The sequence below is a fragment of the Glycine soja genome, chromosome 5 (assembly GCF_004193775.1).
Source record: "Glycine soja cultivar W05 chromosome 5, ASM419377v2, whole genome shotgun sequence".
NCBI lineage: Eukaryota > Viridiplantae > Streptophyta > Magnoliopsida > Fabales > Fabaceae > Glycine > Glycine soja.
In genome coordinates, this window is record NC_041006.1 from 3,706,523 (window position 1) to 3,730,878 (window position 24,356).

The window sequence follows — 24,356 nt, forward strand, 5'->3', positions numbered from 1 at the left end:
GTTTTAATGAAAATTTTCATGTTGAAGAGGGTATTAATATTAATATAGCCTGAAAATTGCAAACTTAATTAAAACGTCACATGCAAGAATAATGTGAAGATCCTTTCAAACAAGGAAGAAATATGATGGCTCCTTACATTGGAAAACTAACCCTCACAACTACAGTTGTTCTTTTGACCGGTTTATTTTTTACCTTATCATAGTCCCATGTCATGTGGTGTTATGAATAGATGACTCCCAAGTTCGTAAAAATCTACACACCAAATTTGATGAAAAAATACTACTAGCTGGGTCCTCTGCATCTAACTGTGCCTGGAAGTAAGCACTTTTGAATATAGTAAAACTTTAACAACTTTGGATTCGAAAAAGTCTGTATAGGCTCAACTTTGAACTTAAAAAGGTAAACATTAACCAAAATAAATAAATAAATAATAATAATAATAAAGGAGGTGACAAGTAAGTGAGAGAGAGCTGCAGAATATATAAAAAGGGTTGTTCTTCACTCACTCTCAGTCACAGCCAGTCTATATACCAGTTTGGAAATATTCTCTCTAAATCCAATTAATGCTGCCATTCACATTTAACACCTCTGGCAGCATCTAGCATTCATTCATTGAGCTTGTGACTAAGTTTTTTTAAGCCTTTCACTCTTTTCATATATTTTCTCTAGTTTTCATCTTCTGATCTATCTAACTTCACCAGATTGTGCACTTAAAAGTTCATCACTTTATCATCAAGAACGATGCAAGACTCAATTGGGATTCCTGCTTGCTTTTCTTCTTCAGCAGAGAAGCAGCATAGCCATGATGATCATGGAGCTGTGACCCGTTCGGGTCAGAGCGTGTACATGTCAGTGTATAGAACAAAGGTTGCTGATCACTGCCGTTTGATCACCATCACATGGTGCAAAAACCTCTTGCTTCATGGGCTTTCGGTGTCAGTGGAAGGTCCAGAAGGAGAAGAACAGTACACCTGCAAGGTCGAGCTGAAGCCATGGTACTTTTGGAGAAAACAAGGTTCCAAGCGCTTCATAGTAGATGGCAAAGCCGTTGACATTTTCTGGGACCTTAAAGCTGCAAAATTTAACGGCGAGACAGAACCAACCTCGGAGTATTATGTGGCAGTGGTTTGTGATGAAGAGGTTGTGCTGCTTCTCGGTGATCTAAAGAAAGAGGCATACAGAAGGACGGGGTGCAGACCAGCACTCATTGACCCCATTTTGGTTTCAAAGAAAGAACACATTTTTGGGAAGAAGAAGTTCTCCACTAGAGCCAAGTTTCACGAGAAGGGTAGGTGGCATGAGATTTCAATTGAGTGCAAGAACAAGGGGAATTATAATGTGGATTCTCTAGGTGGGGTTCATCCAGAGATGGAGATAAGGATTGATGGGCACTTGGTGATTCATGTGAAGCACTTGCAATGGAAGTTTAGAGGCAACGAGTCAATTCATCTCAGCAAAATGAGAGTAGAGGTATATTGGGATGTTCATGATTGGCTTTTTAGTCCTGGTTTAAAGCATGCTTTGTTCATTTTTAAGCCAATTTTGTCATCTAGTACTACTACTACCACCACTACTTCTATGTCATATTCGTCACCTTCATTATCATCCTCATCACCTCCACTATCTAATGATCAGACAAGGAATTCTGGATCAGTGGAGGGATTTAGTGTTAGTGGGTCATCAGAGTTTTGCTTGTTTCTCTATGCTTGGAAAGTTGAATGAAGGGACCATGTAATGTAACCTTAATGGTATATCATCATCATCAACACCGGCAAAATAAGGTTGAAAATGGACTAAGTGATGGAATGGTGAAGATGCAGATTGAGATTGGGTTTGGATTGAGAAAGCGAGTGGGACCAAACAGTGGCTTTGGGAGTTAGTTACAGCTGGGGTTGAGCAAATGCGCATAAGTGTGGACAAGACAGATTGTATCACATTCACAATCACACACATGCCCAATAATGCCTCCATCTAGAGGCATCTACGTCTACATCTACATTTTACCCACATTGGAAAATGCTCTTTCTTGATCCCATCTTGGTCTTGTAGCTGTATATGTTTCTTCCAAAATCTATATATCAACCAAAGGTAAATGTTACCTAAATTTTGTATCACAATATATATATATATATATAGGCACAAGATTACTAGACTGAATGTTTAATTTGCCCATAAAAGTTATTTTCATGCATGTGGCGGAAAATGATATACCCCGGAAAGGAAGGATGGGTGTTTGGAGATGATGTGGAAACAAGAGTGCAATAATCGATGTATGTGCACCTCACCCATATTAATACACATGATTCTCTTTCTAGTAGTTGGATTATCTGTATCATCCTCATCATTCTTGTTTAGTTGCCTAAGTCCATTAATCTATTCGTTGTTGATCCAGAAACTCTATAAAGATTATAATACAAATAGCCAGGTAGGTGAAGCATTGAAGAAAATTAGAATCGATACACATTTGTTAAGACCCAAATATATGGTTCTGTTTTTGGTCCGAGGTTAGTATTTTTATATTCATTTATGTTCTTGTACCCCGTTGGGATTATACGCCCATATGAGGGGGATATTATTAGTTAGTAGAGAAGCCTGTAGAAAAGCCATTATTATAATTGAATTCAGTGCTACGTGCAGAGTAATAGTTTTTTAAAAAAAAAATATACAAAACGATGCATGTAGCAAAAACTCTATTAAAATGACGGCAGCAATTGTTGCAATATAAAAATAAAAAAAAAGTAGATTTGTTCTTTGGGGTCAAAAGAAATGAGGAAGTGAACTACAAAATTCGTCTTTTTCGGGAAGCAGTTGAAATTGTTTTGACCAAGGAGATTATTAATTAACGTCAACGTCAAAAACAATGATAACTAGGTCACACTGAAAGATTCAGAAGTATGCGGCCAGAGGACTTGGCTGATTTAACGAAGTAAAATAATAGGTAGGCCCAGATGTAACATGTTATTGCTTAGCACATTGGTAATAATTTAACCGGCAAAGTGACAAGCATAAATTTATGGCAATCTCGTGAGATTCTTTAAGTTTTTGTTCAGAATCAATATGGAAGGAGGCTAATATGGCTTCTGGCTATAAAAACCATTTTTTATTATATAAAAACCGGTTCTTATGATTAAAAAAATATTTTGTGAGATAATACACGAGATTTGTTTTAAGTTCTTAGATAATTGTGTCATTATAGAGTAGGAAATTGTTAATACATTTTTTAAATCTGATATGACAAGGTGAAATTCACTATAATGATGCTCTTTGCGAGACACTTATATCTTCAAGAATATAATGTGTCTATTAAGCATCAAGGAAAAAAAGAGAAAATCTCTGAGGATTCCTAATTTGTGTATTTTGGTTTGAATTTTGCAAAGAATAAGTTGCCAATGGCATACATGGAGGAGATATATTCATTTTGAACCAAAACCAAACCACCTTGCCAAGAAGAACTTGTTTTTCCCACGAGAGGCCTCCTTTTCTGCATGTTGTGGAGCTGGTGCTAGAGAAGGAGATAGCAAAGGTGGCGTAACAAGTTTGACTGCAAGAATAATTGTTGATGTCATCACATTCATACATGGAACGAGGTCATTTACTGAGAATATATGTTTACTATTAACTAACGGAACTTTATTTATCAAATCACGAGTCACGAGTTCAAAATATGTAAACATTACTAAAAAGCCATAATGGGAATAACAGGAATATAAGGAAAGAGACTGAAATGCAACCTGGATTTGGCGAAACCTTGCTAGCTTTAGAACTTTTTGTGTCGAAGGAATTTGTCTTTGAATTTGACATGGTGGGTTCACGATCAGATATAGAGTTTGACTTTCTCTCACGAACTTTATGCTCCGTATTTCCTTCACTATTTTGTTCACCTATAATTACCAAGAATAAAATAAATAATCTAAACTGTTGGGAGAATATTGTAAAATATCAGTAGCATTTCAACCAGATATCATAAATGCAAGATGTCATGGAGCCTATTAACCATATTATAATGTTCAAACTATAGAAAAATGCTAATATTATCTTAACAGAGTAGTTACTCTACTGCCTCTGTAATGCATTTAATATTGCAGTTCTGTTTACAAAATAATTGACGTTCCATATCCATGCTGATATGATACATATACAATAATTCTATTCTTACATCTATGTGTTTATCTCTTTTTATCATATTATTTTTTACATTTCAGAATTTTCTCTTTTCTTACTTTTTTTTCCCTTTCTCTCTCTAGTGTTAGATTTATTATACAAGTTGTTGTATAAGTATCATTTCTCCTAATAAAATGGTTTGTTCAAATTAATCCTTTTGTGATTGAAAAGTAGGAGATGGAAAAGTATTACTTAGTTGGCATAAACATTTGAAAAAAAATAAAAATTGGACAACCCCGGCTTTTCGTATAACATTCCATAAAAATTCTTTAGTTGAAAGAAACCCGTTTTAATCATAGTATACATCAAGGAAAAATATGCTATATTGAGAGTGGACTGGACATTATTGAAAATTGAAAAGAAATGGCCACATTCTTGATTCATTTGGCCTGTCAAATTCATCACTTAGTCTTTTATCCAACAACTTCAAGATAATACCAATCAGAAGAGTTTAGTCTTAGTACCATAAAGAAAAAGAATAGACAATAGAGCATTGTCCAATGCACTTACCACTAAAGATTTCTGGTCACAATGAAGTTTCGAAGATTCATGTATTTTGCAATTTCATTAACAAGGTTACGGGAAAGATTAAAAGGAATGTGGCCACGGCCTCAGAGGACCAAGGTCATGGTTCATGCATTTTGGAATTTAAAAAAGTACCCAACAATATGTATAAAAATCTCAGAATAGATACTTACTTTCAACATGAGGCTTCCCGTAGTTATGGTTCAAAGCTTCAACAAAAGAAGCAGTTTTTTGGTCTTGCATCACTTCAAGGAACAAAAAAAAACTTCATTGAACTTAATAATAATCAATAAATTCACAATAACTCAATTTCAATATGGAGAAATATGAACTCACATTGATCAAATAATGCATATCTGTAATTTGGGGCTGAGCCAACCAATAACAACTGGACTGCCTCTGCATCCCTTGTCATAGATATTGCTGCAGATGCTTTTAGGTTTTGTGTGTCTAACAGAATACCAGCAAGCTACAAAATAAATACAAGTATTGAGCGACCAAAGTCACTTAAAACCAGTTTTCTATAATTTTCAGAAGCATCTTTTGATGTGGGGGAGTAATAAAGTAAATTAATAGCACCAAAAATTTGTCTAAAAACAAAGGTCATTATAAATTTACCAATAGTTTCTTCAGCATATAGTTTTGTAGTAAATCATAGGCATCCTCACAGTAATTATCAGTAACAACTGTGCATTGGGATCCAACCTTGAAAAACAAAAGAACACATCAAATTAATTATAAAATTCATCTCAGCACATTGCCTTGGGATCAAACTTGTTTTTAAAATTAATTTTCAGATTCATCAATAATTGATAATCCAACCTCGCCAGTAGTGTTCAAGACATCTTGTCCAACCACGAGGACGCTCAGTTGGCCAGTCATCAAAAGGCTTTCCATGTCCACCTGCAAACAAATTCAGTGTCAGATCAGCAAACTAAGCAAAACACATCAAGCCTGAGCCTACTATTCATACATAGTGTCCTCCAAACATCTTCATCAGAATTGATCACAAAGAGATAATTTCAGTGTTGTCAAATCAAAACAATTATCAAATCATATATCAGATAACCAATAAACAAAAACAGGAGGCCTGCATTTACTTCATGTGGAGGCATATAAATTGTTTCCATCTGAAACTTAAAATCTAAAACTATAAAACATCTATTAATTCATCACACATTGTCAAAGTCTTGTCTATGTGAGAAGAAGTTTCTATAATTAATTTTAAGTTTCATTCTCTATAGAAAAAACTGTAAGTTTTTGTCCTTATAGCATTTTTTAGGGATTTATCACTATTAGAAAGTTCTTGTAGCAATTTTATACCACCAGAAAGTCTTCTTTGATTAAGCAAGATGGATCAAAACTTAAGAAGAAATGTATGTGTAGGAACTAAAACTTACAGTTTTCTAAAGACTAAAACATAAAACCAGGAAATGAATTTTTATTTTTGTACTTATTCTATACCTTGTTATAATTAAGTTGCAGGTTAAATATATAATTTAGTTCCTCTACTTGTTGTGTATTCTCAATTTGGTCCCTCTAAATACAAACTTATTAAATTGGGTTTATACACGAAAACGTTATTGGTTTGGTTCCTATAGTCATATGCTGTTGGTTAACTCCCTTATTATTTTAAATTTGGTCCCTATTCATATATCACATTCTTAATTTGATCTTGTGTAGTACTATACATGCATTAAATTAAGAATAAACTATATGTATAAGGATGAAATTAAAAATAGTTAATAATTTAACTGTTCACCAAACTCATTTAATAAGCTTATAAGTTAAGTGAGTCTAGCCGAATTGGTTGGTTATGTCATATGTGCACAAGTTATTGTAAATTTTTTAACAATATCTTTTATTCTTATTAATTAAAAAAATTTGTAGGGGGAGTGAGGGAGTAAATTATGATTATATTCAATAAAACTAGCTGAAAATTGATAGTTGAAGACTAAAAAACTAACTTATTAAATAATAATTATTTCGATAAAACTATTGGTTGGAATAGCTGCATAATATAAAATGACATAAAAATAAAAATAATAATTTATTTTAAAAAGATAATAAGAAAATTTAATAAATATATTAAGGATAAAAATAAAAAAAGTGTAAAAAATTAGAAATTAGAAACTAATATTTTAAAAACATTATTTTAAGTAATATTTAAAAAACATTAAAAGTTATTAAAAAAATTATTTATTGAACAATTAAATAAATTTTTCACATAATACAAAAAATTAACTAAAATTTCTTGCATAATATATAGCCAATATGTGTAACCCCGTGTGACTTTTTTTCTTTTCATGCCAAAACTAGTAAATTAAAAGTCTGGTGAAATCTGAATCAATTTTAAACATTGAAAAAAGGCACCTCATCAATGAATAACAATGAATTGGCATCAAGACCAGCATGGTGAAAGAGCCACGCAGCCTGCTTCAGCTTCCACATGGAGCCTCGCTTCACATTCATCACAGGAACCACCGCCACACGCTCGCTTCCACCGTCGTTCTCCTTCTGCCTATAACCTAAGAGCCACGCGTGGCAAATGGCAGCCACCATGGACGCCGTGCCTGCACCACCACACAAAACTCAATCAATCACTCTCCAAAGTTCTCACATCACAAAAAAAAAAAAAAGCTCTCAATTTTCACTAACTGTTGGAAGGCCCAGAAAGCACGATTTGCGCATTTGCAGCATGTAACTCTCCTCTCGAGATTTTCTGAAGCAAAATTCTCTGCTCTTTGAGGAACCCGTTGAGGCTAGCTTCCTCTCCCTTCGGAAAAGCATGCCTTGGCGCGATCCTCTCCTGCGAGCATGTCGAAGACGATATCGTTCTCCGGTGAGCGGACTCCACGAGGTTCCTCGGCGGCGAAAGAGGAGCAGAATCCGACGGAGAATTCTCCGGCGACGGCGTAGAAGTCTTGAAGGTTCGCCTCGAATTGGGAGGCTGGATCCCCTGCGGGTGAGGTGCAGCAGAGGGCTCGGTTTTGAAGCGGGACTTTCGAGGATGAGGCTGACGTGGAGGGAGAGAAGATTTAGGAGAATCAGGAGGAGAAGGAGATGGTTGTGTGTTGCTATTGTTATTGGTCGGTTTGAGGATGTTGGCGAACCAGTTGTGCACCGCCGTTGCAGGGGATCCGTCCCCATCTGATGAAGGCTGAGCGAAAGTGTCGGATTTGTTACGTGTGTGTTTTGCTGTTTTCGACAGTATCTCATCACTGATCCCTTCCACTGCTCTGTATCTGCTTCATTCACATTATCATCACTATCATACTATACTACATAGTACACATCAAAACATAGTAACAACTATCAAACCAGCTTGCATGATATTGATGAGACATGTTGATTTTTCGAAAATAAATTATATACCAACTCATTCTTCAATTCGCAACACAGTTTAGTATGAAATGCATCATTGTGAGCACACATAGTATACATCAAATCATAGTAACAACTATCAAAACAACTTGCATGATATTGATGGGACATGTTAATTTTTCAGAAAGAGTTTGTATACAATCTCATATACCAACTTCAATTAGCAACAAATTAAATTCAATATAATTGTCACATAATCATATTAATTTTTTAAGCATGTGATATGAGACTCGATCATCTAATATAAAAAAATGTGTATTAAGATAAAATAATTTTTAAAATGAATCTTTAGTACCTCTTGTTCTCAGCAAGGAAATATTCCATCAAAACTTGTTCTTCAATATGAAACTTATAATTATAACTAAGTTATGTACTAATTTAATTTTACTAATATACCTTCGGGCAGACCTAGTTCTAGAGAGAGCGTCTCTTCGGTCGGAGGAGGAGGGAAGGGGTGAGGGTGGTTGTGTAGCTCCGAACCTTGGGGACCCTAAAGGGCGAGCCGGCGAGTCACAGCGTGAAGGAGAGGAAGCGACGATTTGTCGTGCCTCTCGTAACCATTCTTGTGTCAACCTTGCACTGTTGCTTCTAGTGCTGTCGTCGAACCCTTCATCGTCGTAGTCGTCGTCGTCCACCGCCACACCTGTACTACCTGTGAGGTCGTAGGTTTTGTGGTCCATGTCTGCTGCCCCGAAAAACATGTCGTTCATGAAGTCGGTGAGGTCCGGTGCGGGTTTCTCCCTACGCCGTGTCTCTGCCATCCTTTTTTGTAGGCTTAGAGAGCCTTTGGTTTCTCTGCCCAACCTTCGCTCCATTTTTTCTGAGTCACCCACAACTCGTGCAACCTAAGAATTAACTATGAGGAGAATAAAAGGTGGCTTAATTCTGGTAGCTAGGGTTGGGGTGTGGGGTGTTAAATTTTAAAGATTGGAAGAAACATAGTAGATACATAGAAAGCATCATCGGTCTGACTGCGGATGCCAAGAATTGGCCGGCGTAGAGCCTGTCTTGTACTCGCCATGTTTTGTCGTCGTATTAAGAATGTTCTTTCTATATTTTATTCTTATGGATTAAAGAATGTTCTTCTATATTTTTATTCTATGCAAGTTCCATGCCATGGTAACGCTGAGACATTGTTAGTTATTGACTTATTGGATGACTGTAACTCATGAATTTGCATGAATAATCCAATAACGAACAAAACTTTTAGGAAAAGCCAGTGTTAGTAGACTCATCAAATCGGTTATTAAGAGATTGGAGTAAAAAAAATTCATTCTTCATGGTGACTTTTACGGTGCACAAAATGAAACTCCAGCTAGCTAGCTAGCTCCACCAAATCCGAGAGTTGAAGGCTTACATTGTCAAGATATGAAGGGGATCCTACTTGATTATGAATTAGTCAAGACATCTGTAAACGGATCATTGTTGCTTAGTTTTGTCCCCTATTGTTGCTTAGTCAAGATATCTGTTTAAAACTCTAAGGAAGATTTAAATCTACATCAAACACTAATTTTTTCTTTGATAAAGATAAAATTAATGAAGTCTTCCTCTTTTGTATTCATTGAATCTTCAACCATCTCCAAATCTATAGAGTCTTGAATTACTTTTGAAGATATAGAGTCTTCACAGTATTGTGTATCAACATAATGCTAACAATCTCTAAATGTATGGAGTCTTGAACTTTTTTTTGAAACTATAAAGTATCCTTCACCTTGTGAATCCAAAAAATCTTCATCATCTTGTGTATCAAAAGAATCTTTAACAATTAAATCCAAAGAGTCTTCTACTACTTCTCAAACGGTCTTTAGCATTCTTCATCATCAAAACTATTCAACTTTTTATTGAAAAGCGCCACTATTTGTTTAGTTTTGAAAATACTCAAATTATATATAAGTTGAAGTCACTTGTTCTCCTCTTATTATCCAAAAGTGGAAAGTTGTTGGAGTACTCTTGTGAATAAATGCGTAAGTAAACATCACTGCTTGAAGAATTAAAAGTGGCTTTGAACGAAGAGAGAAATGGCTTGGGAAAGACACATTCCGAAAATTGAGAAGAATATTATTAATGCATGGAGTAATATAGGCTAAGGGTAATTTTGAAAAAAAAAATACTTAATGCAAAATTGATGTTGTAAAACGACATATAATTTGAAAGAAATTTTTTTCTCTAAAATATCATATAAACTAGAATGGAGAGTACACAGATTTATTTATTTTGCATTTATTCAGGAAAATTATCTATAAAAATCAAAATAGACTATCAAGAGAGTCTAATTTAGTTAATTGACAAGAGTGGATGAGTTATTGTAAATTTCTTAACATTGTCATTGTAAGTTTTTTAACATTATCATTGATTCTTACAAATAAAAAAAATGACTATAACCTGAATCTGATTAGAAAAAAATGATAAAATAAAATCTTATGTGAAAATATCTTCTTTGGTAGTGTTTGATAAAATATTATTTGTGAAATATTTATAATTTATAATTATATTTTAATTTTTGCTAAATTATTAATTACGAGACAGGGACATGATCCTCTCCCATTCAAAAACAGGGGCGAGTGTCCAATTTACAAATTCTACCAATATCTATATAATTATAATTTACATATTAAATTTATTATTAAATATAAAATTAACTTTACTAAGGGCTAAGATTTCATTTAGTTTTGAAAAAAAAATTAGAGGATGTTTTTGCTGCTATGAAGCAAATGCCATCTATAATTTAAATTAATCAGCTAGTGTCCAATAAATATAACACAATTGTCCGCAAGGAAGGAAAATAGATAAAAAGCCACATTATAAGCATAAGTTAAAAGAAGAGTTGTTTTTATTTTCCTTTGAGAAATCGTTAAGATATACCTTAATGTTGTAAATTACTATCACAACACATGTATTTCAGAACATGCAATCTAGATATTAACTAGCTATAGAAGTGTTACAGATTGAGAAATCCGTAAGGATTGCATATATGTAAAGGTTTTGGATCACATGATTTGTAATGTTATTATGTCTCTTTTGGAATAAATAATTCAGAACACCTTACAAATTAGTTGTGACATTTTAGAACACCTATTTCGGAAGAGACACAATATATTACGGATGATATAATCCAAAACCTCCATAGAATTGCAAACTTTACAAGTTTTCTAATCCGTAACACATCCGGTAAAATATTTAGATTGTTTGTTGCGATAAATTTTGGATCAAGTAATCCAAAATGTAAAATTTTCATTTTGAATTACATGTATGGTGATTTACAGGCTCTGTTGTTGATCCTTTCTATTGAAACAATGATTGAATGACGGAAGAGGAGGAAGAAGAAGAAGGGTTCAAAGAGAGGAAGGATGATGTTAACGAGTGAGGGATATTTTGGAAGTTAAGGTTTATTTTAAAGTTAAAGGGGGTGAAAAATGATATTTAGAGGATGTAAGAAGAAGAGGCCTAAAACTTTTTGTTATAACCCACTTACGCACTCTAAAGGCCAGCTTTTCAATGATTTTTATGTCAATTTGTCAGACAAAACAAGGTTTTAGGCCTTTAATATTTCCATGAAAAAACCCAATGGACCGAAAAGGATAGGATTAACACAAACCCAATAATAATCAACATCGAAAATTATTTAGCCGTTAGACCCCTTTATGGCTGTTGCTTCCTACATCTCCAAATTGCTCCCTGCACCTCTTTTTTGGCTTCTGGAATAGCCAATCCGAAAAGTAAAATTGCATTCTGGAATACTTCTTCTTTTCGGCTTTCAAAATGACTAATCAAGGTTAAAAAAAAACATTCTAAAAGAGTGCAAAAAGTAAGTTGAGAGTACAGGAAGCAAAACCCCCTTTATTTGCTATCCTAAAGCCCAAAGGGGTTTTTATTGCCATTTTTTTATTATGAGATGAATGAAGCGGATTCCTATAGGCAAAAGGAGAAAAGGGCTGCTTTTGTTTTCAATTTGTTATTAGGTTCGGGACTTGTAGTACGGAAAGTACGGTACGAACAAGAAAATGAATAATTTTCATTCAAACATAATGTCAAAGAATATAGTTTAACTTTTTGAACACATTTTTATTATCCTACATGCAATAAATGACTCAAAAATAATTTTTTTAATTAAGAAATAATTTCATCTAATATTTTTAAACAATTTTTTCTATTTTGAACTACTTAATCTATGTATCTGGTAAATAAGATATAAAAACCTAAATTCTTGTTTAGGTATTAGACTGCGATGGCTTTTCCGTAACTGTATAGCTCTTGCACACGTCTGCATTCCCATTACGTACTTCTTGTTTGCTTGCCCCTTCTGAGACACAAGGGGACAAAACAAATTATTAAAGATATAAACTTTGATCTACATTACATTCTCTTGGGAAGGGAGGAATAGGATCTCAATAATATATTTCCATTTGGATTTGGACGAGGTCAAGATTCTTATTAGACAATTATAGAGTCCTATAATATTAAATGCTAAATTTACTTTATTGTGTTCTGATATACTTCAATATCTGGTTTTTAAAAGTGTCAAACTCTTAAGTTTATTTTAATTTTATTTAACTATGTAAATTTATTCAAAATCTGTATACAGAAAACTTTTGTATCCAATTTAAATTTGTATGTAAATGTCTTTTTCATTAAAAATGTTATATCGTTTATATATATGTGATCTAGTTTATGTTATGGAGACAAAAGATACTGAAGCATGCAAAAAAAAACTCACGATTGATTTCGTGATATAATAATTAATGCTCAACAATAAAGAGCGATTGGAAATCACAACGGAAATATTTGTTAGCGGACCAATGTTCAACAAAAAACAGTGATACAACATAAAATTAAACCGTGCAATTTCCTTTAAGATTTCAGGCATGCCATTAATATCTTTCGTTTTTATAAAAATGAAACTGAACCTAGTTGGGAACTTGGGACAAACCTGTAATACTATATTCGTAGTTTTCATATGTAATGCATTATATGTACTTGCGTGTGTTCATCAATTATCATAAACTCCAAGCACTTGGGGAGAAGAAGAAAAAATAGAAAAACAATAACAAAGTCAACCAATAAAAAACTATACTAAATTTTGCAAATGGCCAACTACAACCCTCTAAACCTACTCCATCTGTACAATCATCACCCGGTGCTGCTTCTCAACAAAGACTGGCCTTTCAAATTGCTCAAGGGATATCTTGCTTCTGCTATTATCTTTATGCTTTATAGTTTGGGCCTTTTTGACTTGTGATGGTTAATTGCTATTTCTCAAAATTCAATTTGTTTTGATTTTCTATTATTTTATGGAATTGGGCTTTATATAAAGGCTTTAAAGTCAGTGCATCCCCACTCAGATTCTTAGAGTATCAATCACTCCAATTCCAATTGGCTGTTCTATCAAGTCTCAACTCTCCCCCCACTCTTTGACTTTTCTATCAAAAGGGCTTGTTGGAGTTGAAAACTGAGAACAAAACATGGCAGCACAAGGGCTTGTGGTAGTAGCATCACTTCTAATTTTCTGTTTAGCTGGAAGTTGCTATGGGAAGGTTCACTTCTCTACCTTGAAAAGAACCCTTGATGTCACCGCTTCCCCCAAGCAGGGACAAGGTAAGTAAAATCATCCCTTCTTCTAACTAGTCAAATTCTACTATAAATAACTAATGCTCTCCCAATCAACAATAAATTTTTGCACCATGTAATTGGTTCATGCGAATTAAAACACACAAGGATGAATCAATTAGTTCTGAGTTCTAATTAATTGTAGTTAGTTTTAATTATAGACGATTAGACCTTGATCTATTATGTTTATCAAGAAAAATTGCACAAGTTGTACGCAGTCCATGAAATGTATCATTAAATTGATAAATTAAGTCCTTTTATGCTAAACACAATTAATTAATTATGCAGTTCTGGAGGCTGGATTGGACAAAATCACAGTGACATGGGCATTGAACAAGACCTTACCTGCGGGGACAGACTCTGCCTACAAAACCATAAAGCTGAAGCTATGCTACGCGCCCATTAGCCAAAAGGACCGCGCTTGGAGAAAGACAGAGGATGAGCTGAACAGGGACAAGACATGCCAGCACAAGATCGTGGCCAAACCCTACGACGCTTCCAACAAAACCGTGCAGAGGTACGAGTGGCTGGTCGAGCGCGACGTGCCCAAAGCCACGTACTTCGTACGCGCCTACGCGTTCGACTCCAACGACGCGGAAGTGGCTTACGGCCAGACCACCGACGGCAAGAAGAGCACCAACCTGTTCGAGATCAATGCGGTGAGTGGGCGCCACGCGTCCCTCGATATCTGCTCCATTTGCTTCAGTGTTTTCTCCGTCGTTTCCCTCTTTTTCTTCTTCTATATCGAGAAAAGAAAGGGAAAGGCTTCTTCCTCAAAGTGAGGTTATTGAATCACATCACACACGAGAAAAGCGTGGCAGGTTTACATTTCACGTCAATGTTGTCAAGCATGATCTCCCCCTCAAGCTGTAATATGAGGGAAAGGGCAGATATTTTTATGATTATTTTATTTTATGTATGTGATTAGGATATGACTAGCATACCATGAAAAGGTGCAAAATAATGATACATGTTCCAAACAATTTGATCCGTGTCATCACATCAAATGTCCTGCCTCCTTTAGAGAATGGTATAGAATTATCATTGTTAGTTCTCGTTAATCTTTACATAATATAAAGTGTTATTTATCTTTTTTCATAAATTGAAAACTTTTAACGTGTCATCTAAAAGGATTAATCATAATCATAAACACCTAATCATGCTAAATTGCCTAATAAATTATGGCTTCCAAATTTTTTATTGACCAAACATACTATTAGTTCATGAGTTACTTTTTACTTTTTAAGCTTGTAATGAATTGAATAACCTGTTATGAAAATAACTAAGTGCATGTTTGATTTGTAGTTAGAAATGGTGTGACGTGTATTTTAATATAAATTTAACGAATAAAATATAAAATAAACACAAAAACAAGGATTCTAATTTATTGACAAAATTACTTTTAGCTCAAACTTAATTTTGTAATGATTTTTCAAGTATGCTTTAGATTGACAATTCACATAGAAAGCAGTCAAATTTGCAGTAAGTGTTAATGATATAACTATTACAGTAAATTAAAGGGTATTCACTTGACCACAGCAAAGTTTTTCATTGAATGTATATCTCGAGAAAAGCATCCTAAAAGTTGTATAAAAATAATCAAAATTTTCACATGTAAATCATTTCTGAGGAAGCCTCCAGCGATTGTTAATGCTTGTTGCATCTTTATCTCTTCCGGAAGCAAGGGAAAAAGTCAAGTAGAAAGTGGTTGATTCATGAACTTGCATGTTAGCTAACTCCACTAAATAATTCCATCTTACACTTGAAGTTAATTCAATGTGGATTGGATTTGCACAAGGACCATAGTATTCTCTGGTATCAATAAACGAATAGGTATCTCACAAACATCAAGGCATCTTGTGATCACAAATCTGCTTTAGGATGAAAATACATGTCTGTAGTCTGCATTCTGTCAGTACCATAAAGTGATATTCTATCATCATAAACATCAACATATCCAAATGCATCCCTGCCAGGAGGACATTCCAGGGCAGCTTCAAGAACTCTATGGTGAACTCCATGGGAATCAATGGAGTATCCACCTTTGTGATCATGTCCAGATAGACAAAGCTTCACACAAGTGTATTTGTGTATCAAATTCATTACTTCAGCATAATTCCATAACAGTGCCTCCTTAGATGATGCACCAGGATCTAGAGGGAGATGGCAACACACCACCACCTTCTGTTTCAATTTTGTTGCTTCTTGAAGAACACTACTCAACCATTCCATTTGTTCCTTTCCAATAGCTCCATTGAACATAAGAAACCTTCTTTCAAGGCCCACCAAACCCGTTGGACTGTTCTTGTCTTCATTTGGATTCTTTTCCCTAAGGAATTTCAAGGCCTCGAATGTTTTTGGATGATCCTGAGGCCAGCCAATTGCACTTATGTCATAGCCATCAAGAACTACAAATCTATATTCAGGCACTGGTGAAAAATCATAGTAGGCATGGCTTTCAAAACTCTTGATCTTCAACAGTGGAAGTAACTTACTTCGAGGCAGATTGTAAAGGCAGTGATTGCCAATCAAATGATACACTGGTCCGTTGAACATCTCAAATTCATCCACAAGTTTCTTTACAGTGCTAAGAGATTGATCTTTTGGACAATATCCATCAACAATATCTCCAAAATTTATCACAAACTTGTGCCTCTTACTATTATTCCATTCTTTTACTGCTCTCTGTAACACAACAATGCTATGCCTGTAGTACCGTGGAACACCAAGGAATGATCTACCATCAGGAATGTCAGCATACTGCACATCAGATATCAATCCAAAAGAAAAGAGAGGCTCTTTCCCGTGTATAGCAGCTAGTCCGTTAGCAGAACCCATAGTGTATGTCTCTACTCTCCACAACCTCCTATTGGTCATACAGAATAAATAATGTCATCAAAATGGGATTTTCGATGTACAGTCTATGATAAAATAATGTGTATGCGTAATGCCAAATACAGAATTCATTTCACTTACAACTTATGAAACTTGTTTGCAATGATATCAATCTAACAACTTTATTATCCCAACATTGTAGTGATCAAAACAGGGGATAAACAAAATCAATGATCTCACACTCTGAGTAAACTGGTCTATCATCTGTCCTAAAGTTTCAAATTTTATTTGTATTTGCTATTATTCAATATTCAGAAAATTCAGAGTCCAGGGAATAAACATGATTCCTCAACACTATATTTTCTCACTTCAATTTTTACATCTACCTTGTGCCTTTGTCTTTCTTTTCCATCCTATTGTCTATCAAATCTGTCACTTTCTCTCTCTTCTCTCAGAAGGTAAGGTGTATACAATCTAAGGAGATGTGAATAATCATTTTTAATGATTCCTTCTATAGCATATATAACAGCTAACCATCCTGTGGCCAAGTCCACCAGTTTCAGACAAGAGAAAATGCAATTTCAAATTCAGGCATAAAGTACAGATGCAACGTCAATAATCTGGTAAAAGTTACAGGACCATAGAAAAAATAAAATAAAAAAAGAAAGAAAGAGGAATCCTCTAAAACAGATCATAGTGATCAGTATATAGAAACTAAAAAAAAAAAAACAAATGCAGAAATTGTTCTTATTTGATCTAATTACATTACAGGTTCCAGATAGTTGCCTAAACAATAATATCTATATGAATGCAGCAAGCGATGCAACAGAACAGAACAGAACAGAAAAAACCTTAAATAAAAAGTGGTAAGTTTTGCAAAAAGCAAGCAAACAAATGCTTTAAGAAATAAAAACAATAGATACATACTTGTGATCGAAATGCGAAAAGTGAAAGAGCGGTACAATGTGTGTCTTTGAATGGTGAGAAAGAGGGGCAGAAGGAAAAATAACGTAGTAGAATAGAATGTAGAGATTTCGATTGCATTAAGGTTTGGAAGTGGGGAAGAAAGAAGATCGCAAGTCCTAACTCTCTGGGTCTGCCTGGGGTGTGCAGAGAGAAAGACCCAACCCAACAACGACTCGTGTTTTTGGGAATTGCGACGTTAATGTTAATGGCTTAATGTAATGCAATATTAAGGGCTAAAATTGTCGTTTCCTTCCAGTTGTCAGAAACAGAAACACGGGACTGCCACTGCTTCTTCTCTCTCACCTCATTCACGCCACTTGTCCTCCTAACACGTCCTTGACATCGCACCTTTTCTTATGTTAAGCGATCATCAAGTGAAAGTAATTCATAATATCATATCATATTACTTGATTTCAAAGAAAATATATATTTTTTATTATCTCTTACTATTTGTTTAAAGAGGAAAGATAAATATACTATACCAAATAATAAAAACATAATAGTAAAGAAAACGAAAATAAAAAGAGAGAACCATATTGTATCTTAGTGAAAGAAAAAAAAAATACTAATAGTAAAGAAAACGTGCTATATACAAAACTACTTACTTTCTCTTTTTTTTTTATCGATAAATATTTATTTTTTAATCTTATTAAAAATATTAGTTAAAAAAATTTAAACTCACGATTTTTTTTCTTTATTCACCTTTTCTCAATCACCCAATTATATCTCCATACTTACTTCCTTTTAAAAGGATTTTTGTACATTTTAATCCTTAAATAATCAGTTGCTTTTCGGTAAATTCTAAACTATTTTTCAGTAAGAATAATCTACATATAATTGATTATTAAAAAATAATAATTTTACCAGTTATCTCAAAGACGGGAATAGTGGTTTAGGAAATGCAACCTTATATCTCCAAAATTAATAGTGGTTTAGGAAATGCATTTTCTTCTATAAAATCAAGAAAATCAAACGAATTTAACCAACATCCTTAGTCAATTTAGAATTAAGTATTTTTTCATATATTGGAGTCTGGAGGGAGGGGGTAAATTTTAAACTTTTAGTTAATTGTAAATATTATGCTCATCCAAGAATTATTATTATTTCTAATGAGACATAACACAGTGTACAGTGTACAGCATCCAATGCAAGTGAAGACGAGCCCAAGTATAGAAAGTCTGAAGCTCGTTCATTGTTAAAACATTTAGTTTGACTATCAAATTCTTAAAACAAATTAATTTGATTCTCAAATTTTTGAAATATTTAATTTAATTCTTAAGTTTTTAAAAATAATCAATTTAATCATCAAATTCTTAAAAATTAAATAACTTAATTTTCAAACTTTTAAAAACTTAAAAATCAAACTGAACCATTTAAAATAATTTAGAAAACAAATTGATTAATTTTAAAAACTTAAAAACCAAATTAAATCTTTTAAAAATTTAACAATCATTTAAAATAATTTAAAGATTAAATTAATAATTAAGCTTAAAGTAAAGTCAAACTTCCAAACTGTCGGGCAAGTTTCAGAAGGTATTATATTATTCAACCTAGAATTGAATTAAGAGTGTATTGGGAAGCAAAGATAAAATAATATTAAAGAAAAAAATTATATATTTTTAATGAAATTCACATCTTTTATATTCTAGTTTAATTTAAAAATTTATCTTTTATTTTCATTCTCAAAATCAAATCCATCATAAGAGATGGTGGAGCGTTAATAATTCATAAAATCATTTATAAGTGCTTACAACCCACTAGTGGTGAAGAGTTAGGATGGATGTACGAGTAAAACAAATTAAATTTATCCAAAACCAATTTTACAAACTCTAATTTAAACTATTCTTTCGGATGAATCTACGAGATAGAATGTGAGTAATGCTCTGCTCATCACTAAATCCAAATAGCACTATAAAAATGTTAAACGATGTACTGCAGAGAAAATCTTGCTATGACTATTATGTCAACGAAAAGAAGTACTAAATTTGTATTTTGTGTACAAGTCCCTTTCTCTTCTTTTATGAAGGAAGCCCTTAAAATAAAACACGACAGTATTCGGAAGAGGGTGAGCACTTTGGCATCACAATAAGACAAAATTGCCGAGCAATTAATTTAACACAAAAGGCCCTGGACCCGGAGCTGTATAGATTTTCAATTATTAAAAGAAAGAAGAAGAAAAAAATGAGCGTATTCTAGTTCATTTATTTCTCTATATTGATATCGAACTCTATAATGTCATCTTATCTAAATAAATTAGAAGTCCCCTATGCGAAGGGAAACTATCATACAACAAATCTGGTTGTATCAACTATTACCATGCTATAAGCAAAGCCCTTGCACGGACCTAACTTTTGCTGTAGTTGCTACTTGGAATTGCTCACAAGACAGCACCACAAATTTCTGTCTTCTTCACATCACCACATTATTTCTCAACTTTATCACATCAACCTTCAACTGTGTTGGGGACGAAGAATCTGATCAACAAGCTTCTCTGGAAGCTTTTTAGTAGCCTGGAAGTTCCTCATGTGCAAAATAGGTTCACATCCAACATCTGCCACTGATCTGCCATTCGGTGTTTGCAACTTAAATCGCTCTGCCTTGTATGCAGAAAGGATATTTTCTTCATCGGGTAGGTGATTGCTAACTTTCAGGAGTGAGCCAAGAGAATTCATCTGAAAGGTTTAAGAAACAATCAGATGACAGCTTCCAAGAATAAAATTGAAAACTAGTTTTACTCCAGATAAAAACAATATGGCAGTCACTATTGACCCACCTAGCTGAGAAAAATGATAGAACTACAGTCTTTTATGTACTTAATGACCTACCAATTATAATTATTAATCCAACTACAATTCAAGATCTTAAGTTGATTATAAACTGAGCGAACCATATCCAAACCAAATGACAAACTCTACCTTCATGTATGGACAAGATGCACAGCCACCATGAATTGAACAGCCCTCCCCGCTAGCTATTCCTGGTACAACAGGAAGTATGATATCACCCACTTTGGCAGTCTGAAGGCCGGAGGATAAACTTGAGGTGGTCGTTGAGATTGAGTCTGATGAAACTGGAAAGACTATTTCAACAGTAACTTTTGCTCTTTCAGAAGAGGACTTCACAGGCTCCAACAAACTACGAACTGTTGCCACAATTGAAGTCACCATCCCAGATTCTGTTCCTAAAACAAATTGGAGATGATCATCTATATTTCTATCCAAAGCTTCCTGAACCCTGTCCTTTATGAAATCCAAAATATTCTTTGTGGAGCCTACTACACCCATTCCCCTTCTCTTTGCTTCCATTGCCAATGAAAACATCTCTCCAGGTACCTCAAGATGGGCAGTAAGGAATGCATCACAGTACATTTCTTTTATCTTCTCCACAACCTCATGGCCAAATAGATGGTGAACAATGCACGTTCCATCCTGGCACCAAGTCGCAAAAGCATATAATCATGAAATTCAAGCCATATTTTATACAAGGAATAGTCAAACTTTTTAAAAAAAATACAAAACACAGGAAGACCACATTTGTATAAATGCAGGCATTAACAACTTTCTTTCCAAGTCACACATTGCATAAACCCAACAAAGGAAAAAAAATGATGAAATCATTTAACAACGCATTATGTGAAAGAAGTTACGAGAGAAGAAAACACACAATAAGAATGAAATATCATACTAAATACTAATATCATAGCCATGTGGAAAAAAAAATGTAGAACAAAATGATTTCACTAAAAGCCAGCATCCCAAAAGGATAAACACAACATATAGATGATGCACATCTAATTCCAAACGAAGTAGATTCTTTCCTAGCTTTACAAAACATGCTAAAGATTTTACCTGAAAATAGTGAAGTCGAGGTAGTAATGATCTAATAGAGTCTTGACTGTGCTCAGGATGTATTGCAGCAATCTCTTCATCAGTCATTTTTGTCATTTGTTGGAACAAATCTTTGATATTTGCACCCATGTAAGAATCAGGTCCATAAAATATGCTCAAATCTGGAACTTGAGCAAATGCCTGCATAAATATGGACCAATATATTATTTAAGGAAAGGACTAAATGGGCATGGTGATGGTCATCATGTGATGCATTCATATGACCATTAAAAAGTCAGAGGAATAAAAAAAGTTTGTATCAGACCAACCTGTAGGATAGTCTGGACAACATTTGATGAAGTACAGGTTATTGTAGGCACAAGTTCATGAGCATATGCCTTTGTCTCTAACTTAGTGTTAATGTATATGACATGCAAAGAAGTAGACCTAGAAGCAGCTGTAAGATATTCCATGTAAGTACGAGTAGCTGCCGCATCAGCCAGAGAACATCCAATTTGCTCATTTGACATCCTATACACGCCAACCTGCAAATAATTACCAGAAGAAAAATTAAGGACTAAGGATTAACATGTAGCACAAATACCAATTTTACTAATATATTTTACTGCAGCACGTGTGACCTGCTTCATACAAGCCATTCACCAATGTTTATAAATGGGAAACTTAATAGAGTCCATCTTCTAGACAGACTTAACTTAGGAGAGAAAGGCATACCTCACTGAAACCAGCTTGATCAAGGATGGCACGCACATTTTCTGACATAAAATCCACACCTAGAACTGTTATGAACTGGCATCCGGCTTTTGCCATTTTGACTGCTGAATCTGCCATGACCAGTGAATCAGATATATGGATATGTGGCCACTGCTTCTGAGCAGCAGTTAAAATGCCTTGGACCTCAGGATCCATGTAAAAGTGTGCAACAACACCAATTTTCTTCTCCTTCAGCACATTGACTAGTTCATCAACTTTTAACTCATTAGGGAACAGATATTTTGCCTGCATGAACGCTAGAACAAAATTAGGAGTTTAATGCTGTCAGGTCATGATTCCATAAGGCATTTGGGGTGGGCATAACCATCTATTATGACGCGAAGTAAACATGTCTTTTCAGAGAAAAACAAGTTGAACGGATAAAGTAAACACAAACATAATTTTTTAAATTTAACTTCATAAACGAAGACAAGGGGAGAAAAAAAAACTCCCAAAAATTACTAAAAACCCAAATTGTGTGGACTAATTAATTAGTATGTACAGCTTAACAGTACCTATTTCTTCACCATCCTTGGACCTCGATTGATATGTCATGCACATTATGTGTACAACTTTGAGAAAAAGATCTCAACAAAGAAATGTGAAGGCAGATTTAGGTACCGTGGGGCTTTCAGTAAATACAGAATTTGTATGCACAAAAGTGTGTCTTACAAAGAGCTTAAGATGATGGTGTTTTTCAATAGGATTAATTAATTAATATTAATAGTGAAGACATACCAAGAAGAAAGGCATAGTCAAGCATCCGAGTCAATAATATAACTTTTTGTTCTATTTGCTGTGTTGGATGCACAGTACAAGCAATTTTGAGAGAAAGAATGATAAGAAAGGTTGAAATGGCTGAAGGAAGAGGGCCAAAGAAGAAAGAAAGTAAAGAAAAGTCGCCCCTTTATTTGATTAACCGAGTAACAATGATTAAAACTCGTGTCTTGTACTTCATCTTTTGTTTTGCTTTGTATTGTTTTCCAGCTGTTCGGTTTTTTAACAAAAGTACGGCTACCATCCAACAATCATGAAAAATACATAAAAACAAAACAAACAAAAAAACAATGTCCTCCTCCTTCGTTTGAGGGGGATCAGATTCTCCCAAGTGGTAACAGAAAGAGGCGTGCACTCACTACTAATACTACCACTTTTCATAATTATTCACTTTTTGGACGGTGTTAGATTCTGTAAGACTATAATCAACCACTCCCAGTCCCAGAAGCAACCAATAATGCCGTGTCTTAAAAAAAATCCTCGGATTAAAAAAAGAATGCTAAAAAACAGACACACCATTTTGTGATTGAATTCAGATGGTGCTAACCTGTGCTTCAGCGTAGGTACCTTTGGGGAAAACCCCATCAGAAGAAATAACCAACGAAGGAAAAGACTCAAAGGGAACCTTCCCTTCTCTCTGAGCCAGCAACTGTTTGGTCCTCTTCTGCATGCTGACGAGCACATTGTGCCACGTGTTCACCCTGGAACGCCCACTGCCCCCCGGCAACCCGACATTCAGAGCCGTTAAATCATCGGTGGTCACTTTCATAACCTCGTCCGGCTCCGAACCATCGAGCACCCAAACCAGACACGCGCAGAACCCCCTCGTAATCTCCGAATCGCTGTCCGCCGCCACGCGCACTTTTCCCTCTTCGTCGATCCCCACCTCCACCCACACGCGCGCGGTGCACCCCATCACCCGGTTCGCGTCGACCCGGTTGGACTCCGGCATCGGCGCCATCGCCGCCGCGTAGTGCAGCAGCCGCTTCACACGCTCCACCGGCTCCCGCAGGGAGCCGAACTCCTCCGCTAGGTGCTCGAGTTTAGAGGGAACGACCAGTGCCGAGGTACGGAGCGCGGAGCTGGAAATAACAGGGTTCGGTCTGAATCGGGTTGAAGCTGAACCAGGTCGGACGCATTTGAATGGTTTAAGAAACGAAACGTGGCGTTTAAAGGGTTGAAGAAAAAAGGTTTTTTGGTTCTGCGGGGTTGAAAAGAAGGAGAAAGTGGTGTAGGCAGCCATGGCTAGCGAATGTGGGAATGAGAATGGGAAAGGGTTGTTGAAAGGGAGAAAGGGTTAAAATAACAGCACAAGTGGGAGGGCGGTTGAGAAACAAAACAAAACAAAACAACATGAAGAATCAGTGAAGGGCCCAAAGGGGATGATGAATCGTGGCAGTGCATAACTTCCTGGTCCCCTCATTTGTCACTTTTTTTCTCGTTTTCAGCTCTAGCATCTTGTGACTCTTATTTTCTGATCTTAACAGTTACACACCCACGTT

General features: G+C 35.0%; 4 protein-coding genes and 1 pseudogene across 4 annotated transcripts; 2 read left to right on the forward strand and 3 right to left on the reverse strand.

The window, feature by feature from the left end:
* Positions 1-499: 499 nt before the first annotated feature.
* Positions 500-2,318, forward strand: LOC114412003. Its single transcript, XM_028375763.1, has one exon. The coding sequence runs from the start codon at positions 743-745 to the stop codon at positions 1,721-1,723; it is 981 nt and encodes a 326-aa protein (XP_028231564.1). The 5' UTR covers positions 500-742; the 3' UTR covers positions 1,724-2,318.
* Positions 2,319-3,191: 873 nt separating this feature from the next.
* On the reverse strand, positions 3,192-9,092 carry LOC114412005. Its single transcript, XM_028375764.1, has 9 exons — positions 8,468-9,092; positions 7,346-7,932; positions 7,061-7,260; positions 5,510-5,590; positions 5,306-5,392; positions 5,024-5,156; positions 4,861-4,932; positions 3,733-3,882; positions 3,192-3,542 (listed from the first exon to the last, which is right to left on the reverse strand). The coding sequence occupies exons 1-9, from the start codon at positions 8,884-8,886 to the stop codon at positions 3,415-3,417; spliced, it is 1,857 nt and encodes a 618-aa protein (XP_028231565.1). The 5' UTR covers positions 8,887-9,092; the 3' UTR covers positions 3,192-3,414.
* Positions 9,093-13,398: 4,306 nt separating this feature from the next.
* Positions 13,399-14,736, forward strand: LOC114412006 (high-affinity nitrate transporter 3.1-like). The gene is made up of 2 exons (XM_028375765.1): positions 13,399-13,663; positions 13,964-14,736. Exons 1-2 carry the CDS (start codon positions 13,531-13,533, stop codon positions 14,455-14,457), a joined length of 627 nt encoding a protein of 208 aa, XP_028231566.1. The 5' UTR covers positions 13,399-13,530; the 3' UTR covers positions 14,458-14,736.
* Positions 14,737-15,130: 394 nt separating this feature from the next.
* LOC114412007 (manganese-dependent ADP-ribose/CDP-alcohol diphosphatase-like) lies at positions 15,131-17,659 on the reverse strand. The gene is made up of 2 exons (XM_028375766.1): positions 17,438-17,659; positions 15,131-16,541 (listed from the first exon to the last, which is right to left on the reverse strand). The coding sequence occupies exon 2, from the start codon at positions 16,511-16,513 to the stop codon at positions 15,539-15,541; it is 975 nt and encodes a 324-aa protein (XP_028231567.1). The 5' UTR covers positions 16,514-16,541; positions 17,438-17,659; the 3' UTR covers positions 15,131-15,538.
* A 1,928-nt stretch (positions 17,660-19,587) lies between these two features.
* Positions 19,588-24,356, reverse strand: LOC114412008 (annotated as a pseudogene).